We start from the raw sequence: 19580 nt of genomic DNA, 5'->3' as shown, positions 1-19580 counted from the left end.
GAAGTCACAAGTTTATCGTTACTAGGAAGCACTGAACCATTCTGTGATGATGGCAGTTCCTGCTGACTCCAAGGTTGGACAGTTTCTTGCTATCAGTCACAACCCACACAATGCTGTATAATTTCTTTTGGAAGCAGAATGACCTTTGCAGTGATTGGTCATTGGAGTGGGTTGATGGATAATTTGTAATTTTTTAGAAAGATCTGTTAAAATATCTACAATATATAAAATCCCACTAATCCCCTGCTGTTTTTTATTCTCTCAGTCAACATTTCACCTTAATACTCCTTTTTGTTTAATTTGTTATTCATGTTACACTGAAGCTTAGAGACTCCAGCAGAACTTGGGGTACCATTGTACAAGATGGGTTAGGAAATGATTTTTTTTCCAAATAATTTAGTCTAAATAGACATGTCTTGAAAAAGAAAGGAAGGGTTATTGTCTTCAATTTACTGATAGGGAACTGAGGCTCTTGCAAATTCACACAGAAACCTGTAGCAGAGCAAGGAACTGACTCCAGGTCTTCTGAAACCCAGACCAGCATTTCTACCACTGGACTATCTCCTTACCTCACATGCAATAGTACTGACCCCAGTGCTCAGAATGGTTGCTATCATCCACCTAATTCCTTCATATTACTCTTTCAAATCACTTCCCAGATTCTCTTTAAGAAGCACTAATAATGAAGACTGTTATTAAGTATATTACCTTAGAGACTAGGAACCCCAGGCCTGGCCTAGACCCCCATTGGCACTGTAAAAAAAAAACACAGAACAAAAAGCCTGTCCCAGCCCCAAAGAGAACACTGTCTTTCTGCTACACATCTGCTCTTTTAACATAGGTGTCATACAGTGTCCTCTCTTACATCTGTTGACTTACTTGACTTAAACCCCTGTACTCCAAGTGGAGCATAGGACATCTACCAGCCTCTTCTACTTCACTCTATCTCGAGACAAAACTTCTAGCTGTCTCCAAGAGTACCCCAGCTATTGCCCTTAAATCTCAGTATATTGTCTCCATCTTGTCTGAGGTCCTCCTCTTTTGCATTTTCCTTGAAGGTTGCATATGATAGCTAGACAGACTATGCTGGATGATGGTTTCCTGAGAGTGTTGCCTAGCCATCCCCACTTTCTTCCCTTGATTTGAATGTCAAGTTGTTCTTGTCCTGCTCTGTTCCAAAGCTTCTCATTTGTGATCAAGTTTTGCCATTTGATGTGAAGGATGTACCTCAGGCATCTGCTTATGAATGTCTATAGCTTGCGATTTGAAGACTTTTTAGCATACCAGGTCTTAGATCCATACAAGAGCACGCTCTTCACATTTGTTGAAGATCCCCAGTTTCTTCTGCACAGATATTATTTGTGAACTCCAAATGGGACAGAAAGTCTTGAAAGCAGCTGTTGCTTTCCCTATCCAGGCAATGATATCCTTGTGTGTTCTTCCATCTCTGCCCATAATCTCTCGAAGATGAACTTTTCCGTATCTTCCAGGTCATATCCTCCCATTGTGATGGCATTGTTGTTAGACAGGTTGATCCTCATTGTCTTGGTCTTTCCCTTGTTAATGCTCAGTCTAGTCATTGAAACATTTTTGTCTAGTGTTGGAATCTTTTCTTCCATAATTTCATGTTGGTGTGAAAGAAGAGTGACATCATCAGCAAAATCAATGTTCTCTAGCTGTTTGAAAAGTGCCCATTGAATGCCCCATTGATGGCCATCTGTTGTCCTGCTTGTAATTCAGTTCATTGTGATCAAGAACAGGAAAGGTTACAATAGGCATCTTTGTCACACTCCCAAGAGTATGCTGAAGGATTCTGTCAAGATACCATTGTGAACAACTTGGCGTGTCAAGGGTTCATTCATTGAACAGATCAAGTTAATAGTTTTGGATGGGATGCCATGGTATTGCAGCATTTTCCACAAAGTGTCTCTATCAACACTGTCAAAGGCATTTTCAATGTCTATGAAAGTTATACACAGAGGGGAGCTCCACTCGAGTGACTGTTCTATGTTCATTCTGAGAGTTGCTATTTGGCCAGTACAAAATCTCTCACTTCGGAAACTGATGTGGTTTGCCCTGAGCTATCTGTCAATTTCTGTCTTCATTCTGTCCAAGGGAATCCTATTGAACACTTTTCCTGGAATAGACAGTAATGTGATGCCCCTCCAGTTCTTGCATTCATTCAGGTTGCCTTTGTTTGGAAGCTTGGTAAGATAGCCATGTTTCTAGTCTTATGGGATCTCCTCAGCATGCCAAATTTTCCCAAATAGACTATACATCATGTTGACTGATATCTCACTACCTGCCTTGACTGCTTATGCGGGGATGTTGTCTGGACTTGATGCTTTTCCATTTTTCAGATGGGCAGTGGCTTTTCTGATTTCTTCTTTTGTAGGTCTGCTACTGTTAGTTTGCAGAGGTATATATGCAGGTGGTAACTTGGGAGGTTCCATGTGGGCGTAGTGGTTCAGTAGCTCTTCAAAGTTTTCCTTCCATCTACTGAGCTGCTCACTTGGGTTTGTTAGAACATGCCCCTCCTTATCCTGTACTGGCTAATCTACTGTACACTGTGACCCAGCTACCTTCCATATGCTGTCATATATCTCTTTCAAATTTCTCGGTCCTGTAGCTTGTTCTGCTTGTTCAAGATTTTCCACAAAGTTCTTCTTGTTCCATTTTACAGCCTTTTTAACTTCTCTGTTGGCCTCTGAATATGGTCTCTGAGCTTCCACCTTGGCTGCTCTTGTTTTGCTGTTGTTGATTGCTACTTTTCTGTCCTTTCATTCCTTTCTGCTGTTATCCATTCTTTGTGATGCCTTGTCCTCTTTCCCAATGTTTTATCACAGGTCCCTTTCCAGGCTGCTTTGGTGTGTTTCCAAATGTGGTCCACAGTAGCTTCTTCTGGGATAAGGTTTGTCAGAAGTGCATATCTTTTGGACAGCTCTTGGAAACCAGCTCTTACCGCTAAATCCTTCAGCTTCTCCATGTTGAATCTCAATCCTGGCTTGTAACAGCAACGAAGGCTTCTGTGGCACCTTATAGACTAACAGAGTCTATAAGGTGCCACAGGAGCCTTCGTTGCTGTTACAGATCCAGACTAACACAGCTACCCCTCCAGTCCTGGCTTGTTCACTTTTGTGGTGTACCTCTTGTGCTTGAACTTGAGTTTCACCGTGATCAAATGGCAGGCTGAACCTACATCTGCTCCTCTTCTAGCATAGACATCCTGCATTGATCTTCTGAAAGAACTGCTGATACAGATGTGATCAATCTGGTTTTCTAACTGATGGTCTGGTGAAACCCAAATGACCTTATGGATCCTTTTGTGTGGAAAAACACTACCATCTATCACCAATCCATTAAAGAAACAAAAGTCACTGAAATGCTCTCTATTTTCATTCATGTTGCCTAGGCCTTCTTTTCTCATGGTCTGTTCTCTGCTGTATTTATTGTTCAAATTTCAGCATTGAAATCACTCACCAATATTAAGATATCCTTCTTTGCTTTCCGATTCACAGCACTTTGTAGTTTCGTTGGTTGGTGCATAACATTGCACAATGAGTACCTTTCGCATTTTGGTGTAGAATCTGGCTGTGGTGACGTGTGAAGATAGTGCTGTCTACTCTATTAAAGCACCGTATGCATTTTTCGATAACATCAAGCCCACACCTTCTGTGTGGGGGTGAACCCTCTTCTACACATCCTGAGTAGATGAGGGTTTCAGCAGTTGCCAGGCATAGCTGCCCAGATTGTGTGTCCATCTTGTCTCACACAAGCCCAAAACTGCAAGCCTGTACTATTTCATCTCCACTGCAGTCTGTGCTGTCTTCCCCTCTTGATGCATGGTCTGAATGTTGCACATACCAAATTGGGTGGTTTTCCTGGGTGAGAGAAGGCCATCTGCAGGGCAGCTTCCTTTTAGATTTCCTACCCTGCTTCATACTCAATTTTTGTGGATTGCAAACTCCTCCCAAGACTTGTGTAGTTGTAGGTTTCTTTGTAGATGTTTCTGTAACTTTTTTTTGCATGGATAGGGTTGTTAACCTAAGCCAACCCCTTTCACTTTGGGGAGAGGTGATCCAAATTTGTCTGATCTCTACCCTTTGACTTGTCCAGTTTGAGGACCCTTCCAGGAGCTGTAGCTCCCACTGGCATAACTCTCCTGGTCATTGAGACACACAAGCCACCTCACCATAACATTTGTTGACATTGCCTAATTTAAGCCTTGGCTTTGCAAGCCCTCCAAGTATGGAACTCTCATTGAAGTCAGCTGGAATTCCAAGGATAATAGATAAAGCTCTCAACTGTAAACTCTTCAGGATAACAAAAAAGCCTTATTTTATGTTTGTAAAGAACTGTGTCTGTGAGAGAGAGAGAGAGACAGACAGAGAGATTCTTAATAATCAATGCGCACACTGATTCACAGAGATTTCTAGGAAATGTTATATCTTATGAGTTGTGTCTGTGATATATGAAACAATTCAGATGATTTAATTAGTGGAGTGCCAAAAGTACTTCACTATCTCTCTAAGTGACACTTGGGAACTGGAAACTGAGAATGTCAGCATCCTTATATCCTAGGTTCTATATAGTTATCAGTTAATAACCTTTCATGAGCTATGAGAAACTTAGTAAAGCTTTGACCTTTATATGCAACTAGGTGAGATTCTGTTTTTAAAGGATTTTTTGTACTGTTTTAGACTCTGTACACGTTTCTGCAATTCAGATGAAAAGAATACAATATTGTGCCTTATCCCCAACATGCACCAATTATGTGTAGAGGCAGCCATATACAATTCGAACACATAATACTTTTTTTCTAATTGATTTTAAGTGTACACGTGAAATACTTCTACAGTCAAATCCAACTTCTCGAGAACAAACATTAAGGCTACGTCTACACGTGAAGCCTACATCGAAGTAGCCTATTTCGATGAATAACGTCTACACGTCCTCCAGGGCTGGCAACGTCGATGTTCAACATCGACGTTGCGCAGCACCACATCAAAATAGGCGCAGCGAGGGAACGTCTACACGCCACAGTAGCACACATCGAAATAAGGGTGCCAGGCACAGCTGCAGACAGGGTCACAGGGCAGACTCAACAGCCAGCCGCTCCCTTAAAGGGCCCCTCCCAGACACACTTGCACTAAACAGCACAAGATACACAGAGCCGACAACGAGTTGCAGACCCTGTGCATGCAGCATGAATCCCCCACTGCAGCAGCAGCAGCCAGAAGCCCTGGGCTAAGGGCTGCTGCACACGGTGACCATAGAGCCCCGCACGGGCTGGAGAGACAGCGTCTCTCAACCCCCCAGCTGATGGCTGCCATGGAGGACCCCACAATTTCGACGTTGCGGGACGCGGATTGTCTACACGGTCCCTACTTCGACGTTGAACGTCGAAGTAGGCGCTATTCCGATCCCCTCATGAGGTTAGCGACTTCGACGTCTCGCCGCCTAACGTCGAAGTTAACTTCGAAATAGCGCCCGACGCGTGTAGCCGCGACGGGCGCTATTTCGATGTTAGTGCCGCTACTTCGAAGTCGCGTGCACGTGTAGACACAGCTTAAGAAATTAGTGGTGCATTCACTGCAGTAAAAGTAGTGTTCTCACTGTACTAATAAATGAAACAAAGAGTCTGTGTCTACACTATAAAGTAACTTCTAAGTAGAGCATCAACACACAAAATGCACCCTCCCTTACTTTGACGTAGGCTTTCCCTACTTTGAAATTAAGCATCTACACACAGTTAGCCCCTACTTCAAAGTAAGGGGCCAGGAAATGATGCAGGCATGGGGTCACATGGCTGACAAGCCCTTCCTGGCTCACAGCCAGCTGGCCCCTTAAAGGGCACCTCCCAACACCTCAACTCTGCACGTGCTCAGGACTGCCAAGCTGCGGACAGCAACAGACCACATGCTGGGGAGACTAGCCAAGCAACATGCCCACTCTCACGCTCCCCGAGGACGAGGTCCTCTCCACCTTGGCCAGCCTTCTGGCTATGCTGGTCGTCCTGATGTTTCAGAAGTGCAGCCAGATCGCCTGCCTGGGATCTAGCTTGCAGGCCCTGGCTACAGCACTAATGCCCCTCCCCCAGCCCCCCCACCGCCATCTGGAGCTAGTGGGCCTTTGCCACCACCAGCAAGTGGTGGGACCAGCTAGTGTTGGAGGACTGGGATGATGAGCCGTGGCTGAGGAACTTTGAAATGACCCTCCAGACATTCAAAGACCTCTACCACTGGCTCGTCCCAGTCCTCCAGCACCGGGACACACAGATGTCACCTGCGCTTCCAGTGCAGAAGAGGGTGTCCATCGCCATGTGGAGGCTTGCCACTCCTGATAGCCTCTGGTCCATCAGTCACCAATTTGGCATCAGCAAAGCCACTGTCAGAGTGGTGATGATTGAGGTAAGTCCAGCTGTCACCACGGACCCACCCTGGAGAGACGGCTACTGGGCAAGGGGCAGGGGCAGAGGGAAGTGGGTCCCTGGTGAGGAGAGGGCAGGGGGAAGGCAGCCCCTGTTGGGAGGGGGCAAGGGGGCCTCTCAGTCAGGCATTCATGGATGTCTTTCTTCCCCCCTGCAGGTCATCCAAGCCATCAACAGGGTGCTCCTGCCATGAGTCATGACTCTGGGGGACCTGGACACCACCCTTGGGGGGTTCATGGACCTGGGCTTTCCCAGTTGTTTCAAATCACTGGACAGGACACACATGGAGACCCGAGCTCCAGACCACAGTGGGGGTGCCTACATTAACAGGAAGGGGTATGCCAGGCCCTGGTAGATGTTAGGGGCCATTTCCTGGATGTGTGAGTGGGGTGGCCAGGCAGGACTCATGACGCCCAGGTGTTCCAGAATGCATGGCTGGGATGCTGGATGCAGGAGGGCACGTGTGTCCCCCCATGGGAGCTTCTGCTCGGAGACATCACTGTGCCGCCCTGCATCGTGGCCAAAGCCACATACCCGCTGCACCCATGGCTCATGCGGCCCTATACCAGATGCAGCATGCTGGCCCAGGACACCTTTAATGGTCACTTCAACCATGCCAGGGGCACAGTTAAGTGGGTATTTGGGAGGCTCAAGGGGAGGTTTCACAGCTTCCTCACCAGGCTGGATGTCAGCCTCCCAAACGTCCCTGCTGTCATTACTGCCTGCTGTGCCCTCCACAACCTATGAACAGCCAACCTCTGCCCCGTGCTGTGAGGCCCAAAGGTATAGGGTAAGGGTCAATGGTGCCTTATGCCTGGCCTTTACCCATGGCCTGCCCTGAACCTTCCAGCCACACTCCACACCAGAGGTCCCCCCACTTCCCCATCCCTCACTCTCCCACCCTCACCACTCTCCCACTAAGCACCAGGGGCATGGGGTTAGGGTGGGAAAAAGACACTTTACTATTGGGGGAATAAATGTGCTTGGAAAAACAAAACAGAACAATGTATGAAACTATTTACAGTGCACAGGGGGAAATGGTCCACAGGACAGAGGCAGGGGGCTAGATGGGGGGATTGAACTGGGAGGGGGACAACTGCAGGGGGGCAGCTGCCAGAGGGGCAGCTGCTGGAGGAACGGCTGCAGGGTGGGGGTGGCTGAGGGCCAGGCTGGCAAGGGGGAGGGTGATTGGGTGAGGCAGGTGGCAAGGCCTGGGCCACAGTGTCCAGACTGTCAGCCAGCCACACCCACATGTCCCGCTCCATCGCCAGCCAGTCCCAGAGCACCCCAGTCATCTCCCGCACGACCAAATGGTTGGCGGCCACCTCTTCATCCCTTCAGTGTTGTCTGCGGGAGGCCCTGCCGTGGCTGTGGTGGGGATGCAGACTGGGGCAATGGGGTGGCCTCCCAGACCCCTGCTGCTGCGGTGGGCTGCAGCTCCTTACTGATGATGGACCTGTGGAGACATAAGGGGATGGGGGATGGCCTGTTAGTGCTGAGTCCCAACCCCGGGGGGTGCATGGCCCCTTCTCCGCTGGCCTCCCGGGTGCCCAGAAGTTCCTGCTTAGTGAGGGTCAGCCCTTGTTCCTCCCCCCCTCCCCCATCCCCAGGCACATGGGCTGCAGGGCTGTTCTGGCGGAGGGGACCCCATCCCTATCCCTGTCAAAATCCTGCTTGTCCAGTACATTCTGGCTGTGACTGCCTGGGGCTCGGGTGACACTCAGCTGGAGGAGGCTTGGCTTGGTGTCCCAGAGGGGAAGGCTTGTGGTGTCAGAGGAGCCTGTCTTGTCCTCACTGTCCACGGGCAGCGGGGGAGCAGCAGTGTCCACCACATGCTCTGGGGTGGCCACCTCCCTTGGCCCTGGGAGCCTTTGCAGCTCCTGGTAGTGGGGGCAGTGGATGGGCCATGGATCCAGCATCGCAGACCTTGATGTAGGTCTGGTGGAGTTCCTTAACATTTATCTGCACACTGCTGCCAGTGCAGTCGGGGTGGCCTCGGGTGGTGAGGCCACTGGGAAGCCAGTCAAAGGCCTCTGCGTTCCTCTGCCAGGTGCCAGTTTGCCAAAGGACCTCCTCCTCCCACCACAGAGCAAGGAGGTCCTTCAGCTCATCCTCTGTCCAGAAGGGTCCCCTCCTGGCATGGCCCTTGCTCAGGTACTGTGAGCCCTCAGACTCCTTGTCTGGGGCCCCTGAGGGGGCAGTGGGGTCCCAGCATGCTGCCGTGGTGGCCAGGGGTTGCAGAAACAGTCTGGAGCTTCAAGCAGGGGTGGTCTAAGTGGCACACTCTCAGATTCCTGCCTAGGGTTGCTAGGGAGCTGTTTCCTTTAAGGTGGCTGGCAGGGACCATAGAGCCCTGCCTGGGCAGGCCAGAGTGTCTGCATCCTCTGTGGGGACATGGGGGGCACCACCTTGGTGGACTCCTTACCTGGAAGTAAGGAGTACAGAGCATCTATACACACAACTTCAAAGTTAATCTTTGAAGCAAGCCACTATTCTATTGCGGGAGTTAACTCTGAAGTAAAGCAAAGTGTGCGTAAACACTCTGCATTCTACTTTGAAGTTGCAGCTTACTTTGAAGTTACCTTCAAAGGAAGTCTGTAGTGTAGATGCAGCCAGTGTTGTGCCATAAACAAACTGTGGAGCAAAACCATAGATATTTTGACAATTGGCAAAAGATTCCCTGAAAGCACCAGTTTGTTTGAAGGTGAAAACTTCCATAATGAAAAGTTGAGAGATGTTCATTCAATGTCTATTGAGCAGAGTTCTTCATCCCCTCCCCCAAAGATTTCCTCCATTGCACATCCAGTGTCTTCAATGAAACTTATGCACATGTTTAAAGTTTACCACATCTTTAAGTTTTGCCATGAATAGGCTGATGTTGTGAATTAGATCTGAAAACATACTGATAGGAAAAGCCAGTTAGTTTTCACAAATCCAAAACAAATTCACTAAAAATTAAAAATCAACCAAAAAGCCTTGTTTTCCCCTTTTGTTACTTAACAGTATTGTGTTTCCTTGTGGAGTGTTTCCACTTACAAATTCTCTGGGTTTTTTTCATTACTTTGGCAACTAACATAGATCAAAACACATTTGCCCTGTACTATGTTCTTAGATAACATTTCACACTGGAAAAAAAAAACAGAAAAATTTAATTTTAAGAATTTGTGCCATATGGCTGTATACTCTGCTTCATTTAGTTTGCTAACTGGTCCTTTCAGACCTGAAAAAAATGATTTTAGGTGTAATCAAAGCTTACCTTTTTATTTTCTTTCAAAAATGTCAAAGGAATTTTCTTTAAAATAAAGAAAAGTTGCTAATAACTTCAATTATCTGTGTTTCAGTTTTCTTATTTGTATTGGATGTATGTGGTAGTGCTGAATCATAGAAGGTTTGGAAAATGAAACTTTTTTCTCTGTATTTTGTTTGCATTTGAGCTATATTAAGTATCTGTTTGGCCTTTTTTTTTCCTTCAATAGCAAGTGGCTGGTTTCTGGAAAAAGTAGAAATCACAGACACTTCTACAAATGAAGTGTATTGCTTCAACTGCAGCAGGTCTGTAAGCCGATATATCAAAAGTCTTCATTATTTAGAATGGTATTTTCTTAATAACCTATGTCGTAAACTGTAATTTATATTTTCACAATTGCTTTTTTTAAAAAAATACAATTTCAGAGTCTATTTATCTGTTTGGATAGGGATCACGGAATTCATTTAGTTATACACTATTATGGCTAAAGGGAAAGCTTTTTCATGGAGGTGGTACAGACAGAGAATCATAACCCAACCTTAGGGTGTTAGCTGGAAAAAAATGGCGATGGGATGGGTTAAGGATTGGCTAACGATTGTACTGTGCAAGCAGAAACATTTCTGAAACCTTAACTATTATGGAGCCCACTAATAATTTACAGGTATTCATAAAAATGTGTCATATAAAGTGAAACAATATACCTATTTTTCAGAAGTTGAAATGAATAATTGAATGATCTCTTTAATGTGATATTTCCTGCTATATTCTGAATTCTTAGCACTTTTATGGAACTTTATGTTAAACAAAAAATCAAACACTAATGAAGATTTCTGTTGAGGTATTCCTCCATTTCTAGATGCAAAATATACTTTTAATATATTGTACGAACAAAGTAGTATAACATTGCTCAGGTTTCATGCTTCTAAAGAGAGGGTTGTAGTCCAGTGGTCCATAACCAGGTTTGGGAACCATAAAATCCCAATTCTGATCCTAATTCTAAAAACCTACATGAATTAAGACAAGTTGGTGAGGCCAAAAAAATCAAAATATCTTGTGGTCTTTTGGCTATTTGGCTTCAGACTTCTATGGTCTGATTATCAATGACTCCCATTGATTTCAACTGTGGTTGTGAGTTCCCCGTTGTCTCAAGATGAACATCCAAAATTACTGGATATTTTAAAAAAAAAGGTTAGCCTTACGCTGTCTTTCCCAGTTAATCCTTAAGTAAAATGAGATCCCATGGTGAGAGTGCACTAAAGAAACATAGATGGATTATCTACATAAACACAGGACCAAGTTCTGACCTGTGTACATTGTGTACTGGGCTGATTCTAGTGTCCTGATTCTGAGGTTGGCCTTGTCCCTGACATTTTACAGAACATTCAGGTGTGAGGCTCCTGGGGACATTACATCTACCAAAATTAGAAGGTGTTTAATAGCACTCCAGCCATGCCCCCTTTTATTCCCTACGACAGCTGCAGGAATAGATGTTGAAGGAACTGATTATATTGGCACTACAGAAGCCTAGAACACCCCTACCCCACTCAGGGAGTTCTAGCCCATTTGTTATACCAGAGCAATAAAGGAACCAAATCACCTAAGAGAATCTAACCCACCCAACATACTTCACAGAAGAGTTGAACGTCTTGGTTATTTGTTAAGCCTTTGGAAGATAAAAGTTCCTACTTATAAAGCAGTGAGTATTATCACAGTGTCTTATCTGAACATTTCAGTGTGGCATCCATTCCTGTTTCCACTGAAATGAGTGGCAAAGTTTCCACTGGCTTTTATAGGAGATTCATTGGGCTACTCTGGAAATCGGGAAGTTATATGAGCCAATAAGGAGGCATCAGATTTGAATAGTAATAGAATAGCGTGGATAATGATCTGTTTGTTACACAATAATCTTTGAAAATATTTACTTAGTCTAAAATGCACAAAATTTTGTGCCACTCAGTGAAATCATGTATTTGTGACTCAAGTATATACAGTGTTTTTTAAATTTTGGCTCACCTCTGCTCCTGTTAATGTCAATGCCACATTCCTCACTGAAATCTGGAGATACACAAGAAGGTCCTAATTCCTTATCTATCTGTTGGATTTCAGATATACTGTCCCTAATGTACCAATTATGGATTTTTATATTTTTCCCTCAAGGTGGCTTGCTGAAGATGAAAATGATGGACTCACTGTAGTGCAACTTTATGCATAGTTGATTTCTAGGATACAGAGTGAATATGCTGTTTCTTCAGATTCAAGCTGGTTTGATTTATATGTATTTGATAATTAAGAAGGTACGGTAATTATTATGGAGAAATGTCAAAATGGTAGATTAAAAACATCAGCAGAAATTAAACAAGTCTAATGCGAAGAAAGATTTGCAACCCTTCTAGGACTTCTTAACAATTTTGCAGAACTGAACTGTAAGTAAAGCAGAAATGTAGGGCTGTCGCATGGCTTTCTGAGTCTGATGTGTGATTCGTGGGGTGGGCTATATGTAGTAGTAGTAGTATTTAGAGAAACAATTTTTGTTTGGTGATTTGTGTAAGTGTGTTGATCATACCTAATACGTGTGTGAAATCTGTTTCAGGATCAATATTTTTTAAGGTTTTGTATTTTCTCAAGATCACTTTTTGAACAAAACCATACACCTTTTTGTGGGTCTTACCTCATTACATAATAAATAAATTTGTTAGTCTTTAAGGGCTACAGGACTGTCTGGTTTTTGTGAGGCATACAGACTAACATGGCTACTCCTCTGAGACTAATCACCATACATGCTATGTCCCATTACTGCAGCTCTACAAAACAAACCATGAGAAAAACCATCACTGAAAAATTCACCCCATTATTTAGTTCTTCTTGTGTACTCAGGCCCCTCGTCTATATTTGATGCATAAGCTTTTGAAGAATACCGATTCAGGAACCTTTAGATCCTTTAGCTGTACCTACTCAGAATCCTAAAAGAGAATTTCCGTCAGCTGTCATTAGTAATAGTCAGTCCGTAAAGTCTTTTTGGGTTTTAACTACGGGAGGGTTTCCCAACCTATGGGTCGGGATCCAGACATGGGTCGCAATTACATTTCAAAAGGGTCGCAGTTTGGGCTGGGCAGCTCCTCAGCTGGCTATTAAGAAGCCATTCACACTCCTGAAGTGGCTCTCAACTTCTAAATTGGATTAACAGCTGTCAGGCAGTTAAGCCAATCAGTTACACTGAGAACCACTTCAGCTGCAGGGCAGAGAAGTGCATACCTGAGGAGCAGTGCCCACCTCAGGTATGGTGGGGGCCTGAGATCAAGGTTCTGAAGGAGGGCAGAGCTGATCAGTTCCCTGGCTTCCAGCCTCTTCAAGAGATGGGGCCCCCACAGACCCCAACAGGGTTGCAGAAGCTGATGCTGCCAGCCGGGGCTCTGTCCTTGGGCCTCCCCAGCTTCCTCCAGCCTGTGAGTGACTCCTAGCTCCTGAATGTGACTCCCCTAGCACTCTGCAGCCTGAGTGACTCCGAGCCTCCCTGTGTGACTTCCCTAGCCCCCTCCAGCCTGAGTGTGACTCCCCTAGCTCCTGTGTGTCTCCTCTAGCCCTCTTCTGCCCCGATAGTCACTCCCCAGCCCCCTCTATATCCCTCCAGCCCTTGAGTGTGACCCCAGCCCCTGAGTGAGACACTGTTAGCCCCCTTCAGCCCCTGAGTGACTCCTAGCCCCTGAGTGTGACTCCTTTAGCCCCCCTCTAGCACCCTGCAGCCCCTGAGTGACTCCTAGCCACTCAGTGGGACTCCGCTAGCCCCTGATTGTGAGGTTGAAACCAGGAGAGTGATTTGGGGATGAGTGTCTTTCCACCACCACAACTCTAACTATAGTAAATTTAGTGTTATTATTTTTTAATATATTTTCCCTTTTCTATGAAATAACTATTATGAATTTATAAACATAAGGGGGCACAATTTTATATTCTTACCTCTGGCACAAAATTAGCTGGTTATGGCTCTGCTCTCTCCCCCACCCCTCCCATTTTTGAATTGCCTTGGGTCACCAAGTCTTCCTGAATTCTCAACATGGGTCCCTGTCTGGAAAAAGTTGGGAGCCGCTGAACGACAGTCAGAGAAAAGCCTTAACACCTTCCCTTGCCCACAATTCTGAATTGCAAAGTGCTCCAAGTGCTCACACTCATGTATGACTGAATATGTTGTTCTTTGAACTCACTTGCTACATATTTTGGCTTTACCAGGGTTGGTGCTTCCAGTGTTCATAGAAGAGATAAGCCTAAAACAAAATCAAGACATGAATGCTCCTTGAAAATTGGTGGTAAGGGTGGTCAGAATAAAAACCCTATTCTAGATTTGAAGTGTGGAAGGTTGAAGCTAAAAAAGCTAAGCACTCCTGAACTTTCGGTACATCTTCTGTAGCTGTGAGTGTGCTTCCAGGCATGGATAGACAGACATTTTAGCTCTGCTTGAGCTAGCACACTGAAAACAGCCGTGTAACTAGCCACTGATGGCATCGGTAGTGGTTCAGGCTAGCCACTCGAGCAATTATTTGGGATTTGTGCACAAGCAGCTAGTCGATGCTGCTTCCTATTCTACACTCACCTATGCTGCTATTTTTAGCACACTCACTCCAGCAGAGCTCGTGCATGTCTGTCTATCAAAGCTAGAAGTATGATGCCAGCTGCAGTGTGGACATATCCTTTGAGGGGTTTAAAATCTGAGTTTTATAACATGGGCATATCTCTCTTCCACAGAACCATTAGATGGTATGTAGTTAGGGATCTCATGATGAATTTGTTATAACTGTAGGAGCTAAATTTACTTTTAGTATATTCTGATGAAGTATTTTCATTTTTTAAAAACTTCCTGTGTTTGTTTTCTCATCTTATTCTTTCAAGAAGGTATGTTGGCTGATAGGTTTGTAGAAAATCAGATCTCAGTGGCTATTTTGGTAAACACTACAATAAAATAAAATAAAATAGCCCCCCTTGTGGGTATTGCAAGCTAAATTCTGTTTTCATAAATGTGTTAGGTCATTGTGCTGAAGATCTATCTACTATATGATGTAATCTGCCTGAGCAAGAAAATGTATCTCTACAAAAATACTCTTTGCGCTTGCATTGCTACCATGCACACTGCAATGGATTTAAAACTGTATCTCTGGAGTGCACAGTTCAGCTACTTAGTATCAGCATTCATTACACTGAATCACTTTGTTGTGATCTATTATGTGATTTGTTTCATTATTATGTCTTTCATTAATAGTTTGTAATACTATTCTCTTTGATGCCATTGCTGATTTATCAAGTGTGGATAATGCCATCCTAATCTGTTTTTCCATTACTAACAGTGAATACCTTCTTCCAGCGGCAGGATTCCTTACTGGAAAATTATTTCCTCTACCTGCACAGCGTACAAATAAGTGATTTGATTCACTCTTTTGGGTGCAGGTAAATGCAAACTACATAACCTGTGATTGCAGGGACAGCAGTACAAGAGAGAGGTGCTTCAGTACAAAGTTATGACACTTCTACCTTGACAGAACTGCTTTAAGAATCACGGGACTCTCAGTAACAGAGGTTGCCTAGAAGATGTCCTTAGAAAAGTTAATGTCTGACTTGGCCTCAGCCACATAGTGGGCTTTGCTGACTTACTCCAAGCCCTGCATTGGGGAGTATGCCACAATTCCTGGATGTGCATCAGGTTCAGTATGACTTATTCATAGTGGATTGATTTATTTATGTATTTTTAAATCCCTTTTAACACCCTGCTTGAAAGTTACAGGTCAATAGAAAGTTATAGTTCCATATAAAGTCCCATATAGTTTTGTAAAGCCCTGGCGCAAAATGCCTAAGAATCAGATCCTCAAAGGTGCCTAGCTCCCATTGATTAAGTCAGTGGTTCTCAACCAGGAGTCCATGTCCCCTGGGGGGTATTCAGAGTTTTCTGAGGAGGTACATCACCACATTTAGCTATTTGCCTGGTTTATGTAGACTTAACAGCTGCAGCCAAGTCAGTGCAAACTAAAATTTCACACAATGGCTTTTTATATCACCCTATATATTATATACTGAAATGTGAGTAGAATATTTATTTTCCAATTGATTTATAATTATATGTCAAAATGAGACAGTAAGCAATTCTTCAGTAATAGTGTGCTGTGACACTTTTGCATTTTTTATGTCTGAATTTCTAAGCAAGTAGTTTGTAAGTGAAGGGTGTTTGGGGGATATGTAAATCACACTCCTGAAAAGGATACAGTAATGTAGACAGGTTGAGGGCTGCTGGCTTAAGTAATTTAGGAGCTTATATCTCATTTTCAAAAATGATTGAGGCATTTAGGAGCCCAAATCTCATGGACTTTGTGATTTTTTCCCCAAAAATCCATTGATTTTCCATGAGACTTCCTGTATGTTGGCAGTACAAGCAGTAGAATAGTGGTAGGCAACCTGCAGCTCACAGGCCGCATCCAGCCCACTGGGTCTCACCTGCAGACTACAGACCCTCTGGCCATCCCACTCTGCTGTGCACCCCTTGCACACTGAGGCCCAGAGCCCCAAACTTCCCACATCTCTCCCTCCTAGAGCTTTTGGAGGAGCTGCAAATTGCCTGATTCACACTTTGTCCCTACTCCTCTCCCTCTCAGGGCTGGAATGCTGCCAATCAGCTGATTGGCAGCACTCCAGCTCTGGGAGGAAAGTGGAGACAATTCATATACTCTGCAACTACTGACAGGGTGTAGGAAGTATAGGACTCAAGAGTGCCAGAGGCAAGAGTGGGAGAGAGGCTGCAGGGCCACAGGTGGAAACCCAATGGGTCACAGGCTGCTACGGCCCATTGAGGAGGAGGGTCTCTCACGTGTCCCACCAGTTATTTGTGGTTACCCATCCCTGCTTTAGACCCTTGCTAGAATAATCAGAGGGTTTTTTTTTCTATCAGTGTATTAAATCCATCCCTCAAGAGGCAGTTGCTAGGTTGACAGAGGAATTCTCCTGTTGACATAGCAGTATCTATTCCACTGCGTAGATCAGCTTAACTTTGTCAGGGATGTGAATTTTTCATACCCCAGAGTGACGCAGGAAGGTCAACCTGAATTGTAGGTGAAGACCAGACCTTAGGCTCACAAGTATCTAAGGTTTTAAAGGTATTTAGGGGTTGCTGCACTCAGCATTGCAATGCCTAAGTGCACATGAATACGAGACAATCCTTAATAAATAACATCAAACCATACTTTTTGTCACCCGTTTTAAGAACAGAACACACACAGTGACTTATACCAGTTCGAAAGTTAAGTTACCCCCATCTTCAGGCTTTTTGGAATGTACGCTCTTAGGAGACTAAGCCCATTGATGGTCAATGAGATTTAGACTCTTAACTGCCTGACTCTCTTTTGAAAATCCAGTTTAGGCTCCTGGGACAGTTAGGCATTGAAATGCCAAGTGAAGCCATGATTTCCTCTGTCTCTGTCTTTGGATGCTTCAGCATTCCTTCCTCAGAGAACTTGATTAAGGAAGAATGAAGGTTGTATCAGTCATGAGCTGTTCAATTTAAAACAGTGCTAGTATGTTGTATTACTTAAAAAATTAAATCAGGAACTACATAGTGAAAATTTAAAATGAAACAAATATGTCACCAGAAAATTAGAACCTTGTGCTTCATAAAACCCGAAGCACTAAGGCAGGGGTCTGCAACTGAAATAGTGAGAAGAGCCATTTTTTCAAATTTGTTTACAAAATCAATACATCAAGAGCCACAGCGCACATGAATGTGACAGTCCTTAATAAATAATATCAAACCGTACTTTTTGTCACCCCTAGTTTAAGAACAGCACACACACAATGATTTGCACCAGTTAGAAAGTTGTTACTCCCATCTCCAGGCTTTACTCGCTTCAGCCCCCAAATCCGCCCCCCTATCCTCAAGCTTTACCCCCATCCCACAAACCTGACCCCATCCCTAGGTTTAACCCCTTTAGCCCCAAACCATCACCCCTCCATCCCCAGGATTTACCTTCCTCAGATGCTCTGCATACTGCCCACCTTCCCCAGCTGCTGATGTGCAAGGAGGAAACCTGGAGCCTGTGCCCACCCCGCCCCCCTCACAGCGTAGGCAGATGGGGCAGACTGGGCTGGACGTGGAGAAAGCAGCCGGGGTGAGCTGGATGCTTTCTTTCCCCATCTCCTTGGCACAGTCAGGGAGCACCCACCTGCAACTCCTGGTGGTGGCTGATGGGCAGTGCACTGTGGGAGGCAGAGGGAGAGCTGGGTTCCTGCTCTGCTCTTGCATTGCTACCTTCTCCACCACCGTCTCCTTCTCATCATTGCTCCAGCAGGGGAGCCCTGCTAGCTTCCTCTACTGGAGCTCCTTTGCCCCAGCTGGCTTCCTCTTCCAGGGCTCCCTGGTGCCACTGTCTCCACTTGTAGCTCCAGAGGCTGCCACTGCTTAAACCAAAAAACTAAAGCCCATTTTAACTGCAGCCACTGTTTAAGCAGGACCGGTCTCCAGAGCCACAAGTGGAGTCAACAGCAGCAGCAGAGTTCAGAGCTGCAAGTGGCTCCTTAAAGAGCTGCATGTGGCTCCAGAGCCTCAGGTTGCTGACCCCTGCATTAGGGAGTCTGGATAGTCTTAGTTAAGATTTGGTAACAACCAACTCTGTTCCTTACCTCCACTCAGTGGGGCCAACAGCCACTGCATGCCCTTGGGAAATGGGGGCTTGGCTCCACACCCCCAGAAGGGCTGGGGTCAATGGCAGAAGGGCCAGGGCCTAGGGCACTCAGCCCTCAGTGTTGCCTAGGCTGTGGCACTGCCCCACCAACCAGGCAGAGTGGCAGACCAGCACTGCTGCAACACTTCAAAGGGGCCCAGAGCTCCAGCCCACTGCTGCTGTGCTCTTGGCCCCATTGAAATGCCAAGCCCCGGGGCAACTGCCTTTTGCACCCCCTTCAGTGGGCTGCCTCCACTTTTCTTCTTAACTAAGTTTCATGTGGTTGTATGAATTGCAATATAGTAAACCCTCGATTTAATGGACACCGATATAATGGACTTCAGAAATAATGGACACTATCTGCCATGCCCCCATCCCTCCTAAATAAATGCTGGAGATTCACCAGAGCCACCACTGGGGCTGGACGAGCTGCCAAAGTGGCTGGGGCTGGAGGGGCCAATGCAGCAGATGGGGCCACCACGGCCAGAGCTCTCCTCCCCCAGCCCCATGTGTGTGGAGCATGTCAGCTCCTGGTCACCACTGCCTGCAGCGGTGCTAAGTAGCAGCCATGGTGTCAGAGACTGCTGCCCGCTGGCAGGCTGGGGGCAGCCACGCTCTACCTTTGCGTGGACTGCTCAGAGCAGGGGGCTGGAGGAGCCTCAGTGCTGAGAGCTGCTGGAGGTAGAAGGAGCCAGGCCCGTGTACAGTTCCTCTCCTGGTAATTGGGAGGGGGAAATGGAGGTGTGAGGGGAAGAACGGGGCAGGCAAGAAGGGGGCAGAGAACAGGAGTGAGTGGTGGGCTGAGAAGGTCAGTGCATCATCATACAGTGTAACCATTTCAGATCTAATGGACTTTCAGCATTAACAGACATCCCTTCTCGCCTATTACTCTGTTAAATTGAGGGTTTAGTGTACAGCATTCATTCACTATACATTGTGCTATAACTTACAGCCACTTTAGTGGAAACTTTTCAAGCCCAGGGTCATCTAAAACTTATCTTGGGAATGTTAGGATCTGAAGGAATATAACTTTGAAAACTAATTGTCCAAAGCAATACTCTGATTGTCTTGTTGGACCATTTAATGCTGTCAGAGTTGTACAGTCACTCCCAACAGTGCACTTCTGGGTCCTCTTCACCAAAATGGAAAAAAAAAATCCATTTACCAAATAGGTAAAATAAGAGAAACAAAAAGGAAATAGAAAGTAAAAATCATT

The 19580-nt window shown here is 45.4% G+C and overlaps 1 protein-coding gene across 1 annotated transcript in view; it reads left to right on the top strand.

Annotated features, from left to right (window-relative positions):
* Nucleotides 1-12327, top strand: part of RP1 (RP1 axonemal microtubule associated) — a 318221-nt gene extending 305894 nt beyond the window's left edge. The window contains exons 57-58 of the mRNA XM_074985790.1: nucleotides 9907-9982; nucleotides 11835-12327. Coding sequence (XP_074841891.1) covers nucleotides 9907-9982; nucleotides 11835-11889 — 131 coding nt within the window. The 3' untranslated portion in view covers nucleotides 11890-12327. The remainder of the gene's footprint in view (nucleotides 1-9906; nucleotides 9983-11834) is intronic.
* Nucleotides 12328-19580: the final 7253 nt, after the last annotated feature.

This window comes from Carettochelys insculpta, chromosome 2, assembly GCF_033958435.1.
Source record: "Carettochelys insculpta isolate YL-2023 chromosome 2, ASM3395843v1, whole genome shotgun sequence".
NCBI lineage: Eukaryota > Metazoa > Chordata > Testudines > Carettochelyidae > Carettochelys > Carettochelys insculpta.
This window is presented reverse-complemented; position numbering and strand designations above follow the sequence as displayed.